The sequence below is a fragment of the Phyllobates terribilis genome, unplaced genomic scaffold (assembly GCF_046119375.1).
Source record: "Phyllobates terribilis strain yellow unplaced genomic scaffold, ASM4611937v1 Scaffold_260__1_contigs__length_2691941, whole genome shotgun sequence".
Taxonomy (NCBI): domain Eukaryota; kingdom Metazoa; phylum Chordata; class Amphibia; order Anura; family Dendrobatidae; genus Phyllobates; species Phyllobates terribilis.
The window spans coordinates 1574582-1599098 of NW_027363020.1; the positions used below are offsets into that span (position 1 = coordinate 1574582).

At 41.2% G+C, this 24517-nt stretch overlaps 1 protein-coding gene across 1 annotated transcript in view; it reads right to left on the bottom strand.

The window, feature by feature from the left end:
- Positions 1–24517, bottom strand: part of LOC141219302 (protein ELYS-like) — a 111485-nt gene that overhangs the window by 37157 nt on the left and 49811 nt on the right. The window contains exons 18-24 of the mRNA XM_073666071.1: positions 21540–21596; positions 21132–21278; positions 15400–15587; positions 15119–15263; positions 4897–5028; positions 3576–3705; positions 1095–1242 (exon numbers count right to left, since the gene is read on the bottom strand). Coding sequence (XP_073522172.1) covers positions 1095–1242; positions 3576–3705; positions 4897–5028; positions 15119–15263; positions 15400–15587; positions 21132–21278; positions 21540–21596 — 947 coding nt within the window. The remainder of the gene's footprint in view (positions 1–1094; positions 1243–3575; positions 3706–4896; positions 5029–15118; positions 15264–15399; positions 15588–21131; positions 21279–21539; positions 21597–24517) is intronic.

The following is a 24517-nucleotide window of genomic DNA, read 5'->3' on the forward strand; positions in this document are numbered from 1 at the left end:
GATTAGCCATCACATTCGGATCCTTCAGACAGAACCTGAAAACCCATCTTTTCAAGAAAGCTTACAGGCTGCCATGACCTTGCTGCCACCTCACCAACACCAGAGCTACTGCAACCCCTCAACCTACTGTCTCCTTCCCCATCATCCTGTAGAATGTAAGCCGCAACGGCAGGGCCCTCTTCCTCCTGTATCAGTCTATCATTGTTAGCTTCTTTACTGTAAGTGATATGTATTTTGCATGTAACCCCTTCTCATGTACAGCACCATGGAATCAATGTTGCTATATAAATATTTAGGGTAGAATCCTACTTGAGCACACACGAAGCAGGACGGACACTCATCTTCATGTCTCCTGAGGTCACATGACTGCGGCAGTCAATCGGTGGCTGCAGACTGACAGCAGCCTTCACATTTCTATCCTGAGGCGAATAAACTTTTTGCAAAGATGTAATTATGAAGATTGTAGTCAATCAGTGGCTTACATGAGTCATGAGACATTGTTCATCAAGACACTGGCGGAGTACACAATCTATGAGCCATGCAGATCCAGGAAGTAGAGAATTTTTTAATTTATGGGGCCAGCAATAAAGGAGTCTTTTAATGGGCAACCACTTTAAAAAAAAAAACAAAAAAAAACTTTTGTTTTAAACAAGTCAGTTAAAGGGGTTGTCCGGTATTGGAAAAATATATATTTGCAATGCATGTATGCACTTAAAATATGTATTTAAAAAAAAAAGGCATACTCACTTTCCAGCACATTACATGTCCAGTCCAGGCTGACTGCTGCAGTCAGGGGACCAAGAGCACTTCATAAGAGAAACATACTTAAATGATATTTCTATATCAGACAACCCTTTAATGTCTCACTATTCTATTAATTTATACCATTTGAGTTTTACATGACTAAGCAGAACAAGACAAGTCTCTTGACTACAGCTACAGAACTCTACAGAAATGGTCTCCTACCAAAAGCATTTTAATGTCACTGTGCCACAAAAGATACATTGGTTCAAACATAGAAGAGCTTAAGTACTGTGTAGGAATGGGAGTACCATAAATGGATTCTCAGATGAAAGCCCAGGCACATTTCTTACCTTTTATAAGGAGAGAAGTCTCTACTCTCACTAGCTGCAGACACTTCCTTTATTTTCAGCAGCACGTTACGGATAAAGTCAGCTTCGGTAATCACACTCCCTGAGGGAGCCGGTTTTGCAACAGTAGATAAAGGTTTGGGTCTTGTCACTAGAATAAACAAGAAACTGTTGCTTAGTGTTGAATATTTTGGATATGTATTTGTATTTTAACAATGGTAGAGTAGTCAAACCTACAGACATTACAGGCCGTTATCCGGTGACAACTCTGCTGCCCGCTAGAACTGTCTGCCGTCACCATGTAACTGAAGACTGCCGAATCATGACTGAGTGCAATCAGCACAAATTAACAATTCTCCTATATTCTAAACAAGAGTGGGTGGTCATGTGCCAACTTCATTGAGAGTAGTGGCCGAGAGAGTCAAACTGGCTGCAACTATGCAAATTGTATAAATACCCAATTGAAAGGGAAATTGTGGCAGTGTGCGCATTGTAAACTTATCACAATTCGGCAGTGTGCAGTCACAGACTGCAGAATTCTTTTTAGCCTGGAAAACTCCTTTAATACTATTTCATCTACACTGACAAATCATCTGAAGAATGATGAATAATGAAGCCTCTTTTCTGGCCTTCATAGGACACCATAGTCAGCAGCTATGACGTCACCAGCTCCTTCCGCCCGTGTGGTTACCAGGGATGCTACCGGACGGAGTGCCCTGGCTCTACATACCACTTAGGAGATTACAGCTCCCTGCTTTACTGTATGGCCCAGGACCTGACAGCAGGTAACTGTGGGCTTCGGAGTACGTACAGGGGAGTAGACACCCCGCACTCTTTACTCACCAGGAATTCACGCCTCTAATCAAGGGACCAGCCCCACTAACTGTATGCTTTTACTAAGCACCGTGTATTCATTCTTACAGACTATGAGCTATTTAGCGGCATAGCAGGCACGTTTCCAATAGCAGCAGCATTTCTTACCATGCAAATGGACGTTAAACAGAGAAACATTATATTTATTAACGCTTTGCCTAAATATCATATATAGCTGGTCTCCTTAGGAATATTATTTTATTGTCCAAGTTAATTTCCATTGTGAAATTTGTTTAATATAAATTCTAGATATTACTTTCTGTTTTGCGTGCTCCTCTTTTCTATTCTCTGCTACCTCCAATCAGTGCGACAGTACCATCTATTTATGACTATTTACGGGCCGTCACACAGGACCCGTGCTTCTGGCTGCAGCCTAGTATTTCTTCCTTACCATCTCCTTTGGCGCTAGTATATGTTGATACTACATTTCTGTTTATTTTATGCATTCATTTTAGTATTAATAGGCAGACGACAATCCATAATGTTCCTGTCTTGGCATTTACACATTGGTCTATGGGCAGAACTTTTGCACATAAGAATTGAACACTATTTATCAAGCTGGAGATCAAGGTCATATGCGCAGTCCCACTATATATCGCTTTCTTTTCACTGAATACGCATTGCTCTTACCTGTACATTATACATTTACATTTGGTACTTCCATTAGTCATCTCTGACACATGCATATTGTTTTTATTTGTACGTCACACGTCGGTGCCCCTAACAGACCCATGTGGTGTATTGATCGGTCATTTCTTACAGAGCTCAGATCAGACCTGGAGCGAGGGGTGGAACATTTGAGGCTTTATATTACTTATGTGCATCAGTGCAGAGCCAGATGTCAGTCAAAGTGCTGTGAGCGGTGACTGGCCGGGCACACCTGTCTGTATGGCTTAAAGTCAGCGACTCCCTGGAGTAATATAGTTCATTTTCTCTAAGAAGCTGCACTTTCAGAACAAAGTAGCTTTAAAGGGGTTATCCACTACTTTACATTGATGCCCTATCCGTAGGATAGAGCATCAATGTATGATTGGCTGGGGTCCCGCACGCGGCACCCCTGCCGATCGGCTGTTATCGGTGTCAGGTGTCGCCAGCCGGAAGTCTCTACCTGCAGTGCCCGCCGCTTGTAACTGAACATCGGCCTCCCGATGAATGGGAGGAGGATGTGCAGTTACAAGCGGCGGCCACTACAGACAGACAGCCAAGCACCGCAGGCAAGGACTTCCGGCCGGCGGCCGCTGCACCGATAACAGCTGGTCGGTGGGGATGCCGCGGGCGGGACCCTGGCCGATCATACATTCATGCCCTATCCTATGGATAGGGCATCAATGTTAAAGCAGTGGGCAACTCCTTTAAGTCCTGCCCAGCCTAACTTGCAGATTAACGCTATATTGCCAGGTTTGTACCATTATTAAACGTGACAGTATCCCTTTAAATGTTTTTTAAACAGCTGTAATAGAAAGTAAGCAAAGTAACCTCAAGTTCATCTGACTTGAAAACTATGAATTTCCAGCAAATGCCAAAGCAATTCCAATATCTGTCCCCTCAAAATTAATGAAGGTGAAGTTAATAAGATATTACATACAGCCGAAAGCTACAACTTTCAGTTACCTTTCTTCCAAACAATAGAAGGATAGGATCTGGCCAGAGTTTGCTGCACACTTGGGAGTATTTTGACATAGTGATCCACTATAGAGTTTCTGGCAGCTCCTCTTTCCAGCTGGCATCTGTCAAAATCATTCTGCACAGAAAAGAAAAAGTATAAAAATACATCCATAGCTGAACACATTTTTCAGATACTCTCCTCACCAAATGCAACGTAATCTTTACATAGCAAAATGACTATGGGGGATTGCTTTAGCCAACAATTATTACATAATTAATAACCTGCTGATTGCCAAAATTGTCTGTGAGGTCTGCATATGACTCTGCAATTTAGTTTTGGAACATCCTTGCAGAATCAGCAGCTGCATGGAGATGTGCAGCAGCAGGAATGGAGAACTGCCCGTAAAGAAGGCAGAAATTACACGATCGCTGTATACATTGCTGAAAAAAGCAATGTATACAGATCAAACAAAAAGTTTATAAATTAAATGAAAAAAAGGGGTGATACGAGCGTTGCAGAGTATGACAGGCAGGTAAAGTCATCAACAGAAATTATTAAAGGAATACAAGGCTACATGTTTCAACATTGGACTGATTTCTTACTCAAGTCAGGGATGTATGCCATTTAGGAAGCCGTAATATCCCATTACACTTTGATCCCAGCGATTATATGACCAATTAGTGTCAGGAAGGAGCCAGACCAGATCGAGATGAGCTTTACAATGCATTGATGCGATAGATTTGCTCTGTAATGGGGGATAATATGCCAAGCCAACAATTAAAAAAAGAAAATTTTTTTTAATGATGTTAAAAAAATGTGTGAAACACAAAATAAAAAGATATTTTACATAATTACATAGGTTGCAAAAAAGACCTAGGTCCATCAACCTTCTTCCACCAATTGTACATTTTGTCACTAAATTAACTATAACCCACAAAGTTACGTGTATCAAGGAAATCATCCAGCCTTGTATAAAAGCTGTTATAGTGTCTGCCATTACTACCTCTTGTGGTCGGGCATTCCACAGTCTGACTGCTCTGACTGTAAAGAACCCTTTCCTATGTTTCCTGAAAACAGACACCTCCAACTGGGGGTGAAGCTGCAAGCATCTATATACTGTATTTAAAAGGGGCATTATAAGGCATGTATTCGGCGCTGGCACCTCACCATCTCAGTGTTCAGACAGAACAGTCAGAGAAACTATTTTTGAAAAGGAGAGATAGCCCTTCCAGTCCTTAAAAGACAGAACTATGGAATCACTTTCACTTATTGTTATTACTTACATATATATTCATGATACTCTTTAAAATGAAACAGAGGACTTACTAGGTGATAATTGTTCAGTGACTGGTTTAGCCGCAAAGCTGGTATGTAATTTGCTCTCTGTAAATGATGTACCAACAAGATCTCTTGATTTTGAATACCTCCGTTTGTGCGCAAATATGTATGCAAGTAATCCTATAATAAAAATAAAGATTTATTAAAGCATAAGGCAAAAGGAAACCTTCACGTTCTGTCTGAATCACTGTTCCTACCGGAACAAAAGTGACAATTCTAAAAGAAACGTCGTATAATCGCACAGGAAAATGTTCTACAATTTGTGGCAGTTAACCTTTTCCTGTCACTGCCAGTTTTAGCATTTCTGAATAGGCCATATAAAGGGTTTTTCGTGACACTGTGCTTTATTTCAGGGGTAAATTTAGGTGGATATGTCTTGAAAACAGCTGAAACTTTAACCCCTTAACGACTGCCGATACGTATTAGAACGGCAGTTGTAAAGGGGCCTTATTCCTGATTTGTTTTAAAACGGCAATTGGGAATAAGATTGTAGCGCTGCCCGTCGGCTGTATGCGACAGCTGACACCCTGCTATAATCGGCCCTGGCCGCTTTTGTAACTGATCGGGCAAATTAACCCCTCAAATACTGCTGTCAATCGCAACAGAGCTATTTAACTGGTTGTAAGGGGGTTGCAAGATCCCCTTTGTAACCATGGGACCCACAAAATGAAAACTGCGGGTACCGATGGTTATCATGGTACCTAGAGGTCATCTGATGACCCCAGGGTACGATGGTCCGTAAGATCTAGCTATAAGCCTGGTCTCACAAGCACACTCCGTGACTCACTGACCGTCTCATGCACTGCAGTACACGAAAAATGTCCCACAGTGGGACGAAGTACAAAGAAAAGTGAAAAAGTAAAATAAAATATGTAAAACACACCCAAAAAAGCACACCCAAATCACAAAAAGTCATTTTGCCACTCAAAAAGCAGTGTTTGTGAAAAAAAACAACCCAAAAACCCCCACAATTGTTAACACCGTATCCAGAACGACCCACTTTATAAAACTGGTCCGTTATTTATTCCTTACGGCTAACGGCGTTAAGAAAATAAAAAAAACACCAAAAATGTCACTTTTTCATCAGACTGACTCACAAAAATTTTTAATAAAAAGCTTTCAAAAAGTCATATGAAGAAAAAAAGAATGGTATAAATTAAAATCGCCAAACCGTCCCGCAAAACAAAAACTGCAATATGGCTCATTCAGCAAAAAAAAAAAAGTTACAGTTCTCAGAATATGGCAATGTAAAAACTAATTCATTTTTGTAAAACATTGTTTTTAGTGTGTAAAAATAGCAAAGCATAAAAAAAACAATATAAATCTGGTATCTCTGTAATCATACCGACCCAATGGACAAATCAGTCTTATCACTTACCACACAGTGAACGGCGCAAAAAATAAAAAACATAAATAACTAAATTACTGTTTTTTGTTCATTGTGTCTGAATATCTGAATAAAAAGCAATCATAAAACATTATGTGCCCCAAAATGGCAATAAAAAAATCTGTAACTCGTCCCGCAAAAGAGGGATTTTTGGTACTCACCGTAAAAGCTCTTTCTTTGAGCCTTTATTGGTGGACACAGGTAGCCATGAGTGTATGCATCTGTCGCTGGGAGGCCGCTAGGCAAAAAAAGAATTAGCTCCTCCTCAGCAGTATACACCCATCGACTGGCACAAAGCTCGTCAGTTAGTGAACAAGCAGTAAGAGAAGCAACAAACAACCGAACTATATACAGGCCCAACAGAGGCACATAGGCCCAACATAGGCATAAACCAGGGAGGATGCTGTGTCCCCCAGTGAAGGCTCTAAGAAAGATTTTACAGTGAGTACAAAAAATCCTTCTTTCGTTATTGCTTCATTGGGGGACACAGGTAACCATGGGATGTCCTAAATCAGTCCCAAGGAGGGAATAGAATAACTGCCAAATCAGCTTGGACGGCAGGCAACCACCGCTTGCAGAATCTTCATACCTAGGCCAGCATAGACCGAGGCGTAGATATCTACTCTGTAGAACCTTGTGAAAGTGTAACGAGATGACCAGGTATCAGCTTTGCAAATCTGGGTTGCAGAGGCCTGTTGGCAAACAGTCCAAGAAGCCCCCAACGCTTGGGTGGAGAGCGCTCTTACTCCCGGAAGGGGTAGCCTGTGTGTAGCGCGATATGCCTCCAGTATAGCCGAGCGAATTCAGCGATGGTTAGATTTTGTAGCAGGGAGATCCTTGCGATGACCCTCAGATGACAAACAAGGTGTCAGAACATCTGAATGAAGCGGTCCTTGATAGGTAGACACAGAGCTCTGCTCAGGTCCAGCTTGTGAAGGGATCTTTCAAGGGGATGAACCAGAGATGACCAGAAAGAAGGCAGAACAATGTCCTCGTTGATGTGGAATGAGGAGACTACTTTAAGAAAGGAGGAACTGGTCTGAAAACTACCTTGTCCTGATGGAGAATGAGAAAAGGAGAGCGACTAGAGAGCTGCCAGCTCAAACTCTTCTGAAGGACGTGATGGCTACCAAAAAGGCAACCTTCCAGGAAAGGAATGACGACAAGATGTCATGGATAGGTTCGAAGGGGGCTTGCTTATTTTAGGTCCCAAAGGCCTACAGGAGGGGAATATGGCAAAGCCAGGCGAGCAACTCCATGAAGGAAGGTCTTGAGCTTGGGACGAGAAGCCAAATTCCGTTTAAAAAGAATTGAGAGTGCAGAGATCTGAACCTTGAGAGTACTGATAGAAAGCCCGGAGTCGAGTCCCAACTGGAGAAAAGCCAAGATGGATGGAAGAGAAAAAGACATGTGAGCAGAAAAGGTTGTTTTCACACCATCAAAAAAAAAAAAAGAAAAAAAAAAGGCCTTCCAAGTCCGATGTTAAATGCGTGAGGACGCGGGCTTTCTTGCTCTGACCATGGTCTGTATGACCTGGGATGAAAAACATGCTTCTCTCAAAACCAATGCCATTAAATTCAGAGACAGAGAATTCTGGTGGAAGAGGGGACCCTGAGAGAGAGAGAGAGTAGGTCCCTTCTGGGCCAGTCTACAGCCACCATGATTACTGGGACTCCCTCTGCCTTGGTCTTCTTGATGACTCTCGGGATCAGTGGCAGAGGCGGAAAGAGGTAAGGAAGATGAAAATGAAATCATGGAATGAGGAGGGTGTCATAACCGACTGCCAGAGGGGTAGCGAGACCTGGCTACGAAGTGAGGCACCATTAGATCGACGTCGGTGGTGCCCCATCTGTGACAGATCTTATCGAACACGATGGGGTTGAGTGTCCACTCGCCCGAGGAGAGTCTGATGACTAAGGAAGTCGGCGGCCCAATTGTCCACCCCCAGAATGTGTACTGACGATATTGCTGGCACGTGTCACTCGGCCCAGACCAGAATCCATGAGACCGCCGTGATAACGGATTTGCGGCTTGTTAAGCCCTGTCGGTGTATGTATGCCACGGCTGTGGCGTTGTCTGATTGAATGCATACTGGATAACCAGCTAGGAGATTCTACCAGTGGAGAAGGGAGATGTAGAAGACTCCATCAGCCAAAAAATAAAAAAAGTTATAGGTCACAGAAAAAAGCGATACAAAATTTTTTTTTCAATAAAACACTCTTTATTGTGTAAAAGCGCCAAAACATAAAAAAAATATATAAATGTGGCACTGATGTAAACGTACTGACCCAAAGAATAACGCTGCCTTATCAATTTTACCACATGCGGAAATGCATTAAAAAAAACAAACAAACAACAACAAAAAAAACCAATTCCTGAATTGTTGGTTTTTGTTTATTCTGCCTCCTAAAAATCGGAAGAAAAAAGCGATCACAAAATGTCACGTGCCCAAAAATGGTACCAATAAAAACATTCACTTGTCCCATAAAAAACAAGCCATCACATGACTGTCGGCCAAAATATGGAAAAATAATAGCTCTCAAAATATGGCGATGCTAAAACTAGTCTATGCAAAAAAAAAAAAAGCACCTTTTCGTGTGTGACAGCTGTCAATCATAAAAATCTGATATGGATCTGGTATCGCTGAAATCGCACCGACCCGAAGAATAAGGTCGTCTAATCACTTATACCGCACGAGGAACGGTGTAAAAAATAAACGCTAGGGTTAGGGTTGGGATTTTTTTAAAAGTGAAAAAAAAAAAAAAAGATGATATGGTGACTAGTGTTGAGCGCTAGTGCTCAATACTTGAGTCTGCATCGGGTGCTCAGGTATGCGCTGAGTATCGCGGATGCTCGAGTGACATGCTCAAGTCTCCGCCCCATATGATTCGTTGCCAAAAAAAAAAAGTTGCGTGGATTGCCTGCCATGCACGAGTGGTCCAAGCATGTTTTTTTTTTTTTGGGTGTCTAACAACCATGAAACATGCGAGTGGAGACTCGAACATGTCACTCGAGCACCCGCGATACATGGTGCATACCCGAGTACTCAAGTAGCGAGCACTTGCACTCAAGACTAATGACAATTTGATGACCTAATGTTATCAAATTCTGTGTCGTACCTCTAAGTTCAAAATGTTCACTATACCCCTTGATAAAATCCTTGAGGGGTCTAGTTTTTAAAATGGGGTCACTTGTGGGGGGTTTCCACTATTTAGGCACATCAGGGGCTCTCCAAACGCGACATGGCTTCCACTCTCAATTCCAGCCAATTTTGTGTTCCTTCCTTTCTGAACCATGCCGTGCGCCAAAACAGTCTATTTTCCCCACATATGGGGTATCGGTGCACTCAGGAGAAATTGCACAACACTTTCTGGGGTCAATTTTCACCTCTTACCTTTGTGAAAATGAAAAATTTGGGGCTAAAAGATAATTTTTGTGGAAAAAGTTAGATTTTTTTATTTTTACGGCTCCATGTTCTAAACTACTGTGAAGCACCTTGGGGTTCAGGGTGCTCACCACACATCTAGATAAGTTCCCTGAGGGGTCTAGTTTCCAAAATTGTGTCACTTGTGGGAAGTTTCCACTGTTTAGGCACATCAGGGGCTCTCCAAACACGACATGGCGTCTGCTAATTATTCAAGCAAATTTTACATTCAAAAACTCAAATGGCGCTCCTTTCTTTCTGAATCCTGCCGTGCGCCCAAACAGTGATTTTCCCCCCACATATTGGGTATCGGCGTGCTGAGGAGAAAATTGCACAACAAATTTTGGGGTTTATTTTTTCCTGTTACCCTTGTGAAAATAAAAATTGTGGTCTAAAGTAAAATTTTTGTGAAAAAAAATTAAAATGTTCATTTTTTTCTTCCACATTCCAAAAATTCGTGTGAAGCACCTGAAGGGTTAATAAACTTCTTGAATGTGGTTTTGAGCACGTTGAGGGGTGCAGTTTTTAGAATGGTTCCCTTTGGGGTATTTTCGGTCATAAGGGCCCCTCAAAGTCACTTCAATGTGATGTGGTCCCTAAAAAAATGGTTCTGTAATTTTTGTTGGAAAAACGAGAAATCGCTGGTCAACTTTTAACCCTTATAACTTCCTAACAAAAAAAAAAAATTTGTTCTAAAATTGTGCTGATGTAAAAGTAGAAACGTGGGAAATGTAAAAGTAGACACGTGGGAAATGTAAAAGTAGACACGTGGGAAATGTAAAAGTAGACACGTGGGAAATGTAAAAGTAGAAACGTGGGAAATGTTATTTATTAACTATATTGTGCTACATATCTCTCTGATTTAAGGGCATGAAAATTCAAAGTTTGAAAATGTCTTTTTTTTTTTTACAAATAAATGCAAGTCATAGTGAAGAAATTTTTACCACAATCATGAAGTACAATATGTCATGAAAAAACATTCTCAGAATCAGGGGGATCCGTTGAAGCGTTCCAGAGTTATTACCTCATAAAAGTGCCAGTGGCCAGAATTGTAAAAACTGGCCTGGTCATTAATGAGCCGACCACCCTCGGGGGGTTAAAGAATCTGTCACCAAATTTTTGCTATGTAATCTGAGAGCAGCACGATTTAGAATTTGGAAAATTAGAAATTTTGAAACTCAGAATTTACTGCCATGGAGCCAGATAGCTAGGTCACAAAAAAATAGTTACGCACTTAAGACGTTAACATAATTTTTCCAACATTTCTTTATTTTGCTTGGCTGTTAGAAGGCTTAAAAGTTAAGCAGCAATTTTTTATAGACATTTACTAAATCTATTTTTGAAGTGACTGAGGGGCATTTATATTGGAAACCCTCAAAAAGTCATGGTGTCCCCTTCCTGACCAGGCAACATTTTTCAATTCTGACCGATGTGTGGCAATAATTCTGGAATGCGACATCATATCTCAGTAATTATGACACATATTAGTGGTAAATTTAGGTCAATATGCTTTGTGTTTATGAAAAGATTGGAAATTTGACAAATTAAAAAAAAAGTCAAACTTTTCATTTTTATGCCTTTAAAAAAAGATGGTCATACCACTAAAAATAAATAAACTAATATTTGCCACATGTCTACTTTACATAAGCAACTTTTTTTTAAAACAATTTTTTTGTTACGTTACAATTGTTAAAAGTTTATCAGCAATTTTTCATTTTTCCAACAAAATAAAAAATGTTGGTTTTGTAAATTAAGTGACTTTGAGGTGCCTATGTGACAGAAAATACCCAAAAGTAACACCTTTTAAAAACTGCACCCCTCAAAGTCTTCAAAGCCACATTCAAGAAGTTTATTAACTCTTTAGGTGCTTCGCCGGAATTAAAGCAATATGGAAGAAAGAATAAATACAATTTTACATTTTTCCCACAAAAATGTTGCTGTGGTCCCAAATGTTTCATTTAAATCGAGAAAAAGGAAAGAATGTACCCCAAAATTTGTTGCAATTTCTCCCAAGTACACAGATACTCCATATGTGGAGGAAAACTACTATTTGGGCGCACGGCAGGGCTTGGAAGGGATAGAGCACCATTTGACTACAAAATTGCCTTCAATAGATAGTTAACTCCATGTCGTGTTTGCAGAGCCCCTATGTGCCTAAACAGTGGAATCCCCCTGACAAGTGACCCAAGTTTGGAAATTACACACCTCAATGAATATTTCTAGAGGTTTGGTGAGCACCTTGAACCCAGAAGTGCTTCACAGAATTTTATAACGCTAACCCGTGAAAATGAAAGATCACATTTTTCCATCAAATATGTTGGTTTTGCCCCAAACTTTTCATTTTCACAAGAGAAGCAGGAGTAATTGGGCAACAAAATTTGTTGTGCAATTTCTCCCGAGTACGTCGATAACCCATATTTAGGGGAAAACTACAGGCAGTGCTCGGAAGTAAAGGAGACATATTTGAATTTTGGTGTGCCATTTTGACTGGAATTTATTGGAGAAACCCCCCACAAGTGACCCCATTTTGGAAACTACACCACTTGAGAAATTCATCTAGGGGTGAAATGAGCATTTTTAACCCTCAGGTGACTCACAGAATTGTATAATATTGGACTGAGTAAATTGAAGAAATTGATTAACAAATTGGATAAATTTTTCGAGTTTGCCAATACCCCATATGTGGTTGAAAGCTAGTTTTAAGGCAGAGTGCAAGGCTCAGAAGGGAAGGAGCACCATAGGAGTGCAGATTTGCTGGAATGGTTTGAGGGTGCCATGTTTCATTGGCAGTGTCCCTTACATTGCCAGTTAAACAGACACCACCAATAAATTTCCACACATTACAAACTACACCCCTCAATAAATTCATGCAAGGGTGCAGTTAACATGTGGACATCACATGTGTCTCACAGCATTTTATACCATTGGGTGGTGAAGAAACAATTATCACATTTTTAACACTATAATGTTGTTTTAGCCTTAAATTTTCCATTTTTATAAGAATTAATAGGAAAAATTGCACAACTACCTGTGAGGTCCATTTTTCCCCCAGAGCACCAATACCCAACATGTAGCAGGAACTACATTTCAGGCACAGTGGAAAGCTCAGAAGGGAAAGAGCACCATATTGTAGTACAGATTTTACTGTTATGATTTACGGGTGCCATGACCCACTGGAAGAGCCCCTGAGGTGCCAGAACAGCAGAACCTTACCAATAGTGACCCACATTTTACAAACTACACTTCAGTGAATTCACCCTACACCACGGGTGTGTCACAGAATTTTATACCATTGAGCAGTGAAGAAAAATAATTTAATTTTCCATTTTCACACAGGAAAATGGGTAAAAATGGTACCAAAATTTGCCACACAATTTCTTCTGAATGTGGCAATACAGCACTGCTTAGCCATACAGCGAGACTCAGGATGGAAGGAGCATTATTTGTCTCTCTGTGAACAAGTTATAGTAGAATGTGTCACAGAATAATACCTGACGAAGACACCCGAGCAGTCTCAAAAGATTGCTATTTGTTACCATCTTTTCAGTTAGCAATTAAAAGGCATCAACCACTGAGGACTCTTAAATTTGAATATTTTTCTATCTACTGTCTAACACAGTAAAAAGATATTTTTTATCCTGTATTCATACCACAAAAATGTTGTTTTACGAGGGAAAATGGGTAGAAATGGTACCAAAGTTTATCACACAATTTCTGCTGACCAAGCAATACCTCATATGTGGCTATACAGTACTGCTTACCCACATGGTGAGACTCGGGGGGAGGAAGCGCTAGGACTCTTTGAGAATAAATTATTGTAGAATAGTTTGTGGACTCCACATACAGAGCCCAACGTACCAGAAGGGCAGAACCTCCCCCTCGAGTAACCCTATTTTGGAAATTACACCCAATTGGGAATTTATTTACAGGTGTAGTGACAATTTTAATGGATGATGCAGAGTTAAAAATGCAAACCTGCCATTGTAGTGCCCATACATTATGCCCAACCTGTGCTTCCGGAAACATGTACCCCGTAATTTAAGCGGGCCCTCAACGCTACAGAAGTGCCAAATTTGTGGACGCTAAACGTGGTTTAGGCACATTGTGCAGCTTAGACGGAGGGGGGCATTTGGATCTGGGAGTGCAGAATTTGCTGGATTTCTTTTGCGGTGAGCAATTTCACTTTTCCAGAGCCTTTGTGCAACCAGTAAGGTGGAAACCCTCTATATTTCCACTGACAGGTGACGGACCTGAGTGGGGACTTGTTTTTTTGTGAATTAAATCAAAGCTTTTATTGGGAACATTTTACATAACATTTGGGATCACATCTATACTGTGCTCTACGTTGAGCACTTACATTGGGGTTTCCATCTAAATCTCCGAATGATGTGATTCAGATGAAACCCCTGAGGGATCCATTCTCCTCTATGATGATGCAACAGAGTTCCTCTGTACTCGGTCTGGTCTCTCATCATAGAGAGCAGGATAAATGTGAGCTGAGCCTTACTTAAATCTTTAGGAGGCAAAGTGAACAAATCAACAGAATTGGTTTTATTTTTAACGCCTTCACTGTGGGTCAGCATGATTACAGAGACACCAGGTTTATTACTTTTTTTGTGTTTGGCCACTTTTGCGCCCTAAACCCCCCCCCTTTTATTAAAAAAAACACAACAGTTTTTGCATCCCCATATTTTGAGAACTATAATGTTTGTATATTTCTGCTGACAGTCATGTGAGGACTATAGCTTTTTTTTTTTTTTATTTCTCCACTGATGAAGCTGTATGGCGTCTTTTTTTTGAGGGAGAAGATGACGACGTTACCAGCTATTTAAATACGTCTTTTTTATTGCATTTTGTTCCACTTTTTTCAATGGTATGATGAAAAAGCATAGTTTGCCATTTTATGGTGTTCACTGAAGGGGTTAAATAGTGAGTTTTATAGTTCGGGTCGTTTTGGATGTGGTAATACAAAATGAGCACTTTTTCGTTTCTCTTTACAGACATATACATATTTATTGAATTATTTTTAATTTTTTGTTCTTATTTAAAATATTTTTTCAATTTTTTTTTTTTTTTTTTTACTTTACTTCATTCCTTTATGGGATTTTACCTTTTATTACTCTGATCACTGGGATAATGCATTACACCTGTCAGTGTTACACAAACAAAAGACTTTTAGGCCATCCTTCTTGCATGGTCTAACAGGCCACTGTAGCTGGCAGACGGAGGTCATTATTTGACCTCAGATTGCCATGACTGCCATCAGGAGCCCGTGTTTGTGTCGCAGGGGTGCTGATTGGGTGGGAGAGGGCTTCTAAAAGCTGCGATAGCGAGAACGAGACAGACAGAGTAAAGAAACTTTCTACAGTCATGGTTATGCTGGCTTTATGGCCTCTTACTTGTTCAGAATCTGTGAAGGCAAGCTTCAGCAAATCTTCCACAAGCCCCATTTCTTGACATGTTTCATACATATGTTTCAGCAGCTCTTCAACATTCAATCGGCTGGAGTGGAGCTTTTGCAGATTCCAGGCCTCAAAAATGTGCCTACAAATTGTGATAGGTCATTAAATATACAGCCAGTGGATACCATAAACCTATCGCTGTGCCCCAATTCATCATGATTCTTTAATTGTCTAAAGACAACTAGAAATTAACATGTGACAAAGGCAACAAAACTTACCTGTTTTCTAAAAATACAGTCATGTGACGTTTGACCTCTGCACTGTTGAATATTGGAGGCTTCATAGCTAGAATATAGCGTAGGGCCAGTCTGTGGTCTCCATGGCACATTAAGGTCTCTATAATCAGATTGTGCTGCCATGGCATTACCTTACTTGTGGCAGGATGGAGCAGACAGTCCACTGAATTCTAGAAGTGGAAAAAAGATCTGTTATTCTTTCTTAAAGGGAACCTATCACCTCCAAAAAACCTATTTCTCTGCAAAATGAGTGGTAATAATGGCCCTCTGCAGACTGACTGGCTGCTCTGCAGAGCGTCAACTGCAGGGACAGTGATTCCAGTCACGCTCACTGTATGGACTAGCAGCTCACTGCACCATCCTATGGAAGAGAGCAAAGGAAAAAAAGCTAGAATAAAACTTAACCCTTTCAGGACATGGTGATTTTTTTATTTTTGCAGTCATTTTTTTTACATTTCGCCATCAAAAAATGTATGAGGGCTTATTTTTTACAGGACAAATTTTAATTTTGAATAGTGCCAATCATTTTACCACACAATATACTGAATAATGGTAAAACAAGCTTCAAGTGGGTTCAAATGGAGGAAAAAAAATGCATCCCAATCCTCCATTATTGGATTTTATTTTTTTTTAGGGTGTTCATTTGGCGGTTGACGGCAGTCCGATTACAGTGATACCAAACATGCAGCAATTTCTCTATATTTAACTAGAGACTTTGAGAACATGTTTCATGTGTAACTGGACACAATGGTTGCAGTGAGGAATAAATATGGTTTTTTTCTCATTTTGGCTCTGTTGCGATGATATTAGCAATGTATTTTGCACCTAACAAGTTAACAATTGTTAAGTGCAAGGGGGTGTTCTTGTTTCCACAGGGGGTTGTGCACTTTTCCTCCAATCATAAGCAGGCAGCAACAAAGCATATAAAGAACACCCCCCACCATAGCTGAGAGCAGGTTTCTCAGTGTGCGATGTACCTCTTCTAGCCTAACCTCCTGCATGAGTGGCAGTGTGCAGGGAGGAGCAGAACAGCGGAGTTTAAAGGGAATCTGCCACCCCCTGGGAGATAGCAGACCTCTAATATGGCCATACAGGGGATAGAAAACGTGCTTTTATAAAAACACATATCTCTGCAATCAGACCTCTACTATGGGCCATACAGGTAGTATAGAGTTACTTTTCTATAACCTGCATGCCCATAGTAGAGGTCTGATATCACCGGGGGGGTGACAGATTCCCATCAGACCTCTACTATGGGCCATACAGGTAGTATGGAGTTACTTTTCTATAACCTGCATGCCCATAGTAGAGGTCTGATATCACCGCGGGGGTGACAGATTCCCATCAGACCTCTACTATGGGCCATACAGGTAGTATAGAGTTACTTTTCTATAACCTGCATGCCCATAGTAGAGGTCTGATATCTCACAGGGGGGACAGATTCCCATCAGACCTCTACTATGGGCCATACAGGTAGTATAGAGTTACTTTTCTATACCCTGCATGCCCATAGTAGAGGTCTGATATCACCGCGGGGGTGACAGATTCCCATCAGACCTCTACTATGGGCCATACAGGTAGTATAGAGTTACTTTTCTATCACCTGCATGCCCATAGTAGAGGTCTGATATCACCGCGGGGGTGACAGATTCCCATCAGACCTCTACTATGGGCCATACAGGTAGTATAGAGTTACTTTTCTATAACCTGCATGCCCATAGTAGAGGTCTGATATCTCCCAGGGGGGACAGATTCCCATCAGACCTCTACTATGGGCCATACAGGTAGTATAGAGTTACTTTTCTATACCCTGCATGCCCATAGTAGAGGTCAGATATCTCCCAGGGGGGGACAGATTCCCATCAGACCTCTACTATGGGCCATACAGGTAGTATAGAGTTACTTTTCTATCACCTGCATGCCCATAGTAGAGGTCTGATATCACCGGGGGGGGGTGACCGGTTCCCTTTAAATGTGTCCCATAAACCCTTCTGTCAGCTCTTTTCTAATCACTGATCGCACTGCAGACATAAACGGGATTACATCCTACTCACTGACAAACCTGCTCTACGCTATGGTGGGGCGTGTTTGCCATGTTGCTGCCGGCTTATGGATTGGTCAGCATCATACAGGTGTAAGAACCATACATCACCAGTGACATCTCTGTGATAACTCATTAGGGGTAAAATTTAAGAAAAAAAAAAAAAGAGGAAAAAAACACAAAACAAACATTTTATACTGCTCTGCAACCATTATTATATCCAGTTGAACATGGAAAATTTGGTGACCGGTCCTCTAAGTGGTCTTAGAAAGCAAAACATTATTTTGTGTTGCCATTTTCCTAGACTCTTGTGTGCTATCCTGACATTTTTATTGAAACCAATTTTGTGTACATATAATGCACGGTTTGCTTATTATTAATTACTTTTTTCCAGGTTGGTGAGGTGACCCAAAAAAATGAAATTCTAGCTTTTTTTTTTTTTATGGAGTTCACTAATGGGTTAATTCGTTACGTATTTTAATGGACTGTACTTTTATGAATGCAGCAACAACAAATGTTTTTGTTCCTTTATTTTTAAACTGAGGAAAAGGGGGCGATTTTAATTTATTCAACTTCTAAAAACTTTTTATTCACATTTTTGTGAAACCGGTGATCGTTTATAGCACATACAGTAATGCAGTATATACAGTGGGGAAAAAGTATTTAGTCACCAATTGTGCAAGTTCTCCCACTTAATAAGATGAGAGGCCTGTAACTGACATCATAGGTCGACCTCAACTATGAGAGACAACATGACAAAACAAATCCTGAAAATCACATTGTCTGATTCGGAAAGAAGTTTTTTAAAAAATTTTGGTGGAAAATAAGTATTTGTCAATTACAAACAAGCAAGATTTCTGGCTCTCACAGACCTGTAACTTCTTCTTTAAGAGGCTCCTCTGTCCTCCACTCATTACCTGTAGTACTGGCTCCTGTTTGAACTTGTTATCATTATAAAAGACACCTGTCCACAACCTCAAACAGTCACACTCCAAACTTCACTACGGTGAAGACGAAAGAGCTGGCGAAGGACACCAGAAACAAAATTGTAGCCCTGCATCAGGCTGGGAAGACTGAATCTGCAATAGGCAAGCAGCTTGGTGTGAAGAAATCAACTGTGGGAGCAATAATCAGAAAATGGAACACATACAAAGACCACGGATATTCTCCCTCCATCTGGGGCTCCACACAAGATCTCACCCCGTGGGGTTAAAATTATCTCCAGAATGGTGAGCAAAAATCCCAGAACCACACGGGGGGACCTAGTGAATGACCTGCAGATAGCTGGGACCAACTTTACAGGCTACCATCAGTAACACACTACGCCACCAGGGACTCAGATCCTGAAGTGCCAGACGTGTCCCCCTGCATAAGCCATTACATGTCCGGGCCCGTCTGAAGTTTGCTAGAGAGCATTTGGATGATCCAGAAGAGTATTGGGAGAATGTCATATGGTCATATGAAACCAAAGTAGAACTGTTTGGTAGAAGCACAACTCAGCGTGTTTGGAGGAAAAAGAATGTGGAGTTGCATCCAAAGAACACCATACCTACTGTGAAGCATGGGGGTGGCAAAGTCATGCTTTGGGGCTGTTTCTCTGCCAAGGGACCAGGACGACTGTTCCGTGTACATGAAAGAATGAATGGGGCCAAGTATCATGAGATTTTGAGTGCAAACCTTTTCCATCAGCAAAGGCATTGAAGATGAAACGTGGCTGGGTCTTTCAGCATGACAATGATACTAAGCACACCGCCAGGGCAACGAAGAAGTTTCTTCGTAAGAAGCATTTCAAGGTCCTGGAGTGGCCTAGCCAGTCTCCAGATCTAAACCCTATAGAAAAGCTTTGGAGGGAGTTGAATGTCCGTGTTGCCCAGCGACATCCCCAAAACATCACTGCTCTAGAGGAGATCTGCATGGAGGAATGGGCCAAGATACCAGCAACAGTGTGTGCCAACCTTGTGAAGACTTACAGAAAACGTTTGACCTCTGTCATTGCCAACAAAGGATATATAACAAAGTATTGAGATGAACTTTTGTTATTGACCAAATATTTATTTTCCACCAATATTTTAAAAAAAATTCTTTCCAAATCAGAATGTGATTTTCAGGATTTGTTTTCTCATTTTGTCTCTCATAGTTGAGGTCTACCTATGATGACAATTACAGGCCTCTCGCATCTTTTTAAGTGGGAGAACTTGCACAATTGGTGGCTGACTAAATACTTTTTTTCCCCACTGTAGTTGAGATCGTGGTATTAAGAGGACAATGACAGAATCTTCAGCATACCACCGGCTGTCATAGTAACTAATTGGTCCCCACCAGATTGGCAGCAGTGTTTAAATTGGTAACCATCGCAACGGAAACTTCGCTCCGGCAGCGGCTGTTAGAGACTGATGTCAGCTATGTCTTACAGCCAGCATTAGCCAAGTGTGGAAGACGCTCAGCTCCTAAGTCCCCTCCACACATGCGGACCCCTTCCTAGGATGTGAATTCATGTCCCAATTCTGGAAAATTAACTTTTTTTTCATCCCTTTCTCCAGTAAGCTTTCCAGACATGATTCCATAGCCACTTACCTGCAGATTACCACTATATATGCAGATAAATAGCATATTTTTTTGGAGGTGACAGGTTACCTTAAAGATGTGCAGAAGCCGGCAGCTCAGAGAAATGAGTAATAAAATCCTTAAAAGCAGTTGTCTGGGACTTTGCTAGTGACGGATTATCGTTACGATAGGTCATCAATATCTGAATGCTGGGGGTGTGACATTTAACTCCCCCCCACCAATCAGATGCTTTAAGTGTCAGCTGTGGAGCTGCACAGCGCCATCAACTGTAAAGTGGCCACAACCTGGTACTACACATTTGCCGCCTGTACAGTACACGGAAGAGACTACTGTGCAGTTGTCGGACTGTGTAATTCCGCTTCACAACTGAGTACGTCTGGCTGCCACTGGCAACTGGAAGAGCTGATAAGTGGGGGTGTGGAGAGTCTCACCCCCAATGATTGGAAACTGGTGACCTATCCTAAAGATTGTGAATCAATATTAAAGTCCCAAACCCTTTAACATACATAACATCAATTATAGACTATATATACATAGACACACACTGTATATTCAATTGCCGCAGCACCTTGAGCAATGACGATGCTGTAGTTCCCAGCGGGTGACAGGTTGATGTGGACACAAGACAAGAATCGCAGACGTCTGCTCTGACAAAATAGTAAAGGCTGCAGTCAATACGCTGCGGATTTGCTGCGGCAGTCATGTGAAACAACAATGTCACCTGCCAGGAATAGCAGCGCCTATCTCGCTTGACTGCCAACCGTTGCGGAAGACTAATATACATTACTTTTCATTTCTAGGGGGAATGGAGTTAAGGGTTTGTCGGTAGTGGACAACCCCTGTAAATGAAGTGTGTATCTGAAGTAAAATGGTATGGATTGTGTGGAAGGACAAAACTCTAAATTCCCCGTTTTCTATTAGAGCCAGATCAGCTACATGTCAGCATTTCTGAAGGGGTTTCTTCTTTATAAAGCAAAGTGAAAAGGTATTTTTACTGAACCGGTTGAGTTCAGTAGAATTACCAGGATGATATTACCAGCCCAGATATCTACACAACCTTAAGGGTACTATAATAATTAAAAATACAAGTAAACAGTAAAAACAATACCTGATAATCATTGTGATCCAGAAGCCAAAAGCCTTGAGTAAGTTTTATTAGACCACAAGGGATGGAAAAAGCTGCGGGAAATGATTCTATGGAAGAATCCGGCTTATCTGAGAACGAGTACATGACATCCAACAAAAAATAGACCATCTGGTATACAAGTGGTTAAGGTTATTTGCAATACATAGTCTTGTAAATAATTATATTTTGCACAAAACTATATGTTTTGGTTTAGACAAGAGAACTCTAGCTTAATTTGTGAAATTGGTGAACTTTTGGCCCACAGAGTTGCACTTTAAGCCAGGCCTTTTCCCACTAAACCATACGCCTTTGTCTGGCATAAATCACAAATATGGTGGAAATCATGAGACCTTTTTGTTTTAGGTCATCTGGTAAACGGAAAAAGGATACAATTGTGTGTTTGTTTATTTCATCTGTATCTTCTAGTAGATACACGTCTAGAAGTGCCTGCAACACACAGTGTTAAAGATCAGTTAGCAAGAACGAAAAAAGTTAAAAAGGGGTATTCCCATCTCAAAGATCAAGCAGTAGTTATAATATTAGCAAATACCTCCAATTAAAAATTAAGTATAGTTCTTCAGATTCACTATGTCGCTTACCTCATGTGCATCCATGGATAATACCACTAGCAACTAACTCACTATATGATTTATCATAACCATAGATACCCAAGTTACTGGAATGACAACTGACAAGGTGCAGGGATGGTCAGCTGTAAGAGACAGCAGCCATCGTGATTCAGCGCAGTGACAGGACCTCGCAGCGGTGTACATGAACAGCAGTTTGCGGGAATGCACTACCCTAAGTGCCGTACATATATGGCAGATGTTGTGAAGGGGTAAATAATACCATATCGTATATCATTCTTCTTCCGAGTTAAGTTGTATGACTATCATATTTTCTGTGCATGATTATAGGGGCAGCCATCCGATATGATGCTCCATTTCTAATCGGGGATAAATGTTCCTCTTTGGGAATGAAAGTTCCACGTTGGTGTGGGTCCCAACACCCAAACACCAACCGATTAGCAAGTCATCACCCATACTGCAAATAAGTGATAAAGGGGCTGTCCGGTTAAAACTAGTTGAGAGAGATGCTTTAGGGAGATAAAAAGTAGCATAGGACTATTATGAAGAAATTGAACATTTGTAAGTTTCAGCTTTACTTTTTTTTTAAATTTTTCATACTACTATATTGAAAGAATAAGAAAAAAAATCAAAAAAGATGTTCAACATACCATATAAAGTACTGAAAAATGGGAAGACAACAGCAATGTGACCCAGTATATTCAATGAGAAAGGGATTTTACAGTAAGAAAAATGCAATTTTCACAATTCTATAATTGCGAGTTACAGGACCGTGAGCATCCCAGAGAACGCCCAATGGTTGGGGAAAAACAACAAATAACAAACCGCATACCAGACTGCAGCACCATATATCACAAGTTGGCAGAAGCCATAGTGTAAATCTTGTAAAATTTTACAAAAAGTGTGGACAGAGGCCAGATAGCAGCCAACCAGACTGCCCAGGAGGCTCCGACCAACCTTGTGGAATCAGCAGTAATCTTGAACAGTGGAGATTTACCCTTGGTCTTGTTAGCTTGCATAATAGTGAAACTGATCAATATGGGAATGGTTGTCTTGGAGGTTGACCAGCCTAGTGTGACCCATCAGGGATCACAAAAAGAGAATTGGATCTCTGGAAGATTTCCATAAGAAAGATAGGCCCTAATGGCTCTGACCATACCTAGACAGAGAGAAAACACTCACAGGGACCAGCAGGAGGATAGGCACAAGGAGGGGAGAACAATGTTATCATTAATGGGGAATGACTTGATCAACTTTTGGAAAACAATGTAGCACAGAGAACAAGAACAGCTTGTCCTGATAGGGAACAAAATAAGAGAGCCCCGCAGGAAAGGGAAGTGTGCTCAGGCACGCTATCAATGGAGGTTATTGCCACAAGAAATCACACCTTTTGTAAAGAAATACGAGACACGCCACAGAAGCATGACATCAACTTGCTGCCACTTTTTAGAGTCCTGAACTTTTATCTGAGGGATACTGAATGAGAGAAGAGCAAGGTAGTGGCTCTAGACACTAGCTACCTGGGCTTCAACAGAGGGAGGTATAGAAAATTTGACAACTAATTACTCTGCAAGGAGAAAATTACCTCAAACCTCCTAGAGGAAGGCACGAGTTAGTCCGTACTGCCATTCTTTGGTAAGAGCATCACCAAGTCTTCATGGTTGGAAAAGAGAATGGTTGCCGGACTTGACGGAAGGAAACTACTTTTTGGGAAGGAGAGGAGGACACTACTTACTTGCCTTCGAGGGTGGCCCTCATTGCCCAGCAAAGGTCATGCAATGCAGAGGCTAGCTTAGTATTCTGCTCAGACTCAGAATCACTCAGAGGTAACCCCTGGAGAATCAGACTGGGCAGGGGCAGACGCAATCTCATCCGCGGTGGCACTGTCCGAGGAATGCCAGAGGATGTGTGGGAAGAAATCCTATGTCTTGTGAAAGCATCTGTGCATAGGGAAGTATGCGCCTCAATTTCTATGTGAGACAGGGCAGAATTACTCGACTTAGGAAAGAAAACATTGACACGCAAGTTGGGCTAGCAAGCGATCTAGAGAAATCAACTGTGGACTGGGAGAGGGTGGCCAGGTTACTTTGAGCCAAAGTCAAAGACCTGGCACATGCTGCTCAGTTCTTTAGGGGAATCTAAGGGGTTGTGAGTAGGCGAAGCGTTAAGGCAGCCTCACTGACCACATGATAAACATTTGTCACAGAGCAAACAAACAAAATAGGTGACCAGTGCAACAGGGGGAAAGCTTCCTAAAATAAGTTCTCCCTTGGAAAAGGACATGGCACATAGAAAAAAATTAAATAGGACCAGGACGACGCCTAAAAGTACCAGGGAAAGGTTCAAGAGCTGTAAAATCACAGAACTGCGTCCCAAAATTATGTTGGCAGCAGAAAGGTGGCTGGAGCTGTAGAAAGGAGGTGTAGACGAACAGGAAGATCAGATGGAGGCAAAGGAGAAGCCCAGGACTGAAAGCCAGTAAAAAAAAAAAGTGACCGTCCCACAAACAGCGTGAAAAGTGCCCATTGACAACAAAAAGTCAAGCCTCAGATTATCCCGAGCAGGGAGAGCGAGATAAAATAGTTTTATGATATAGCACTACAAATTACATTTTGAAAATTAGGAAATAAAAAGGAGACAATCCCCAAACAAACCCAGGAGGAAGCCCCTAAGGCAGAGGTTTGGAGGAGCAATTCAGTAGGCAACAGTGCGATTTGGGGGAGGGTGGGTTATAATACTCATCCTTCCAATTTTTTTTGGAAGTCCACAGGCTAAACCCTT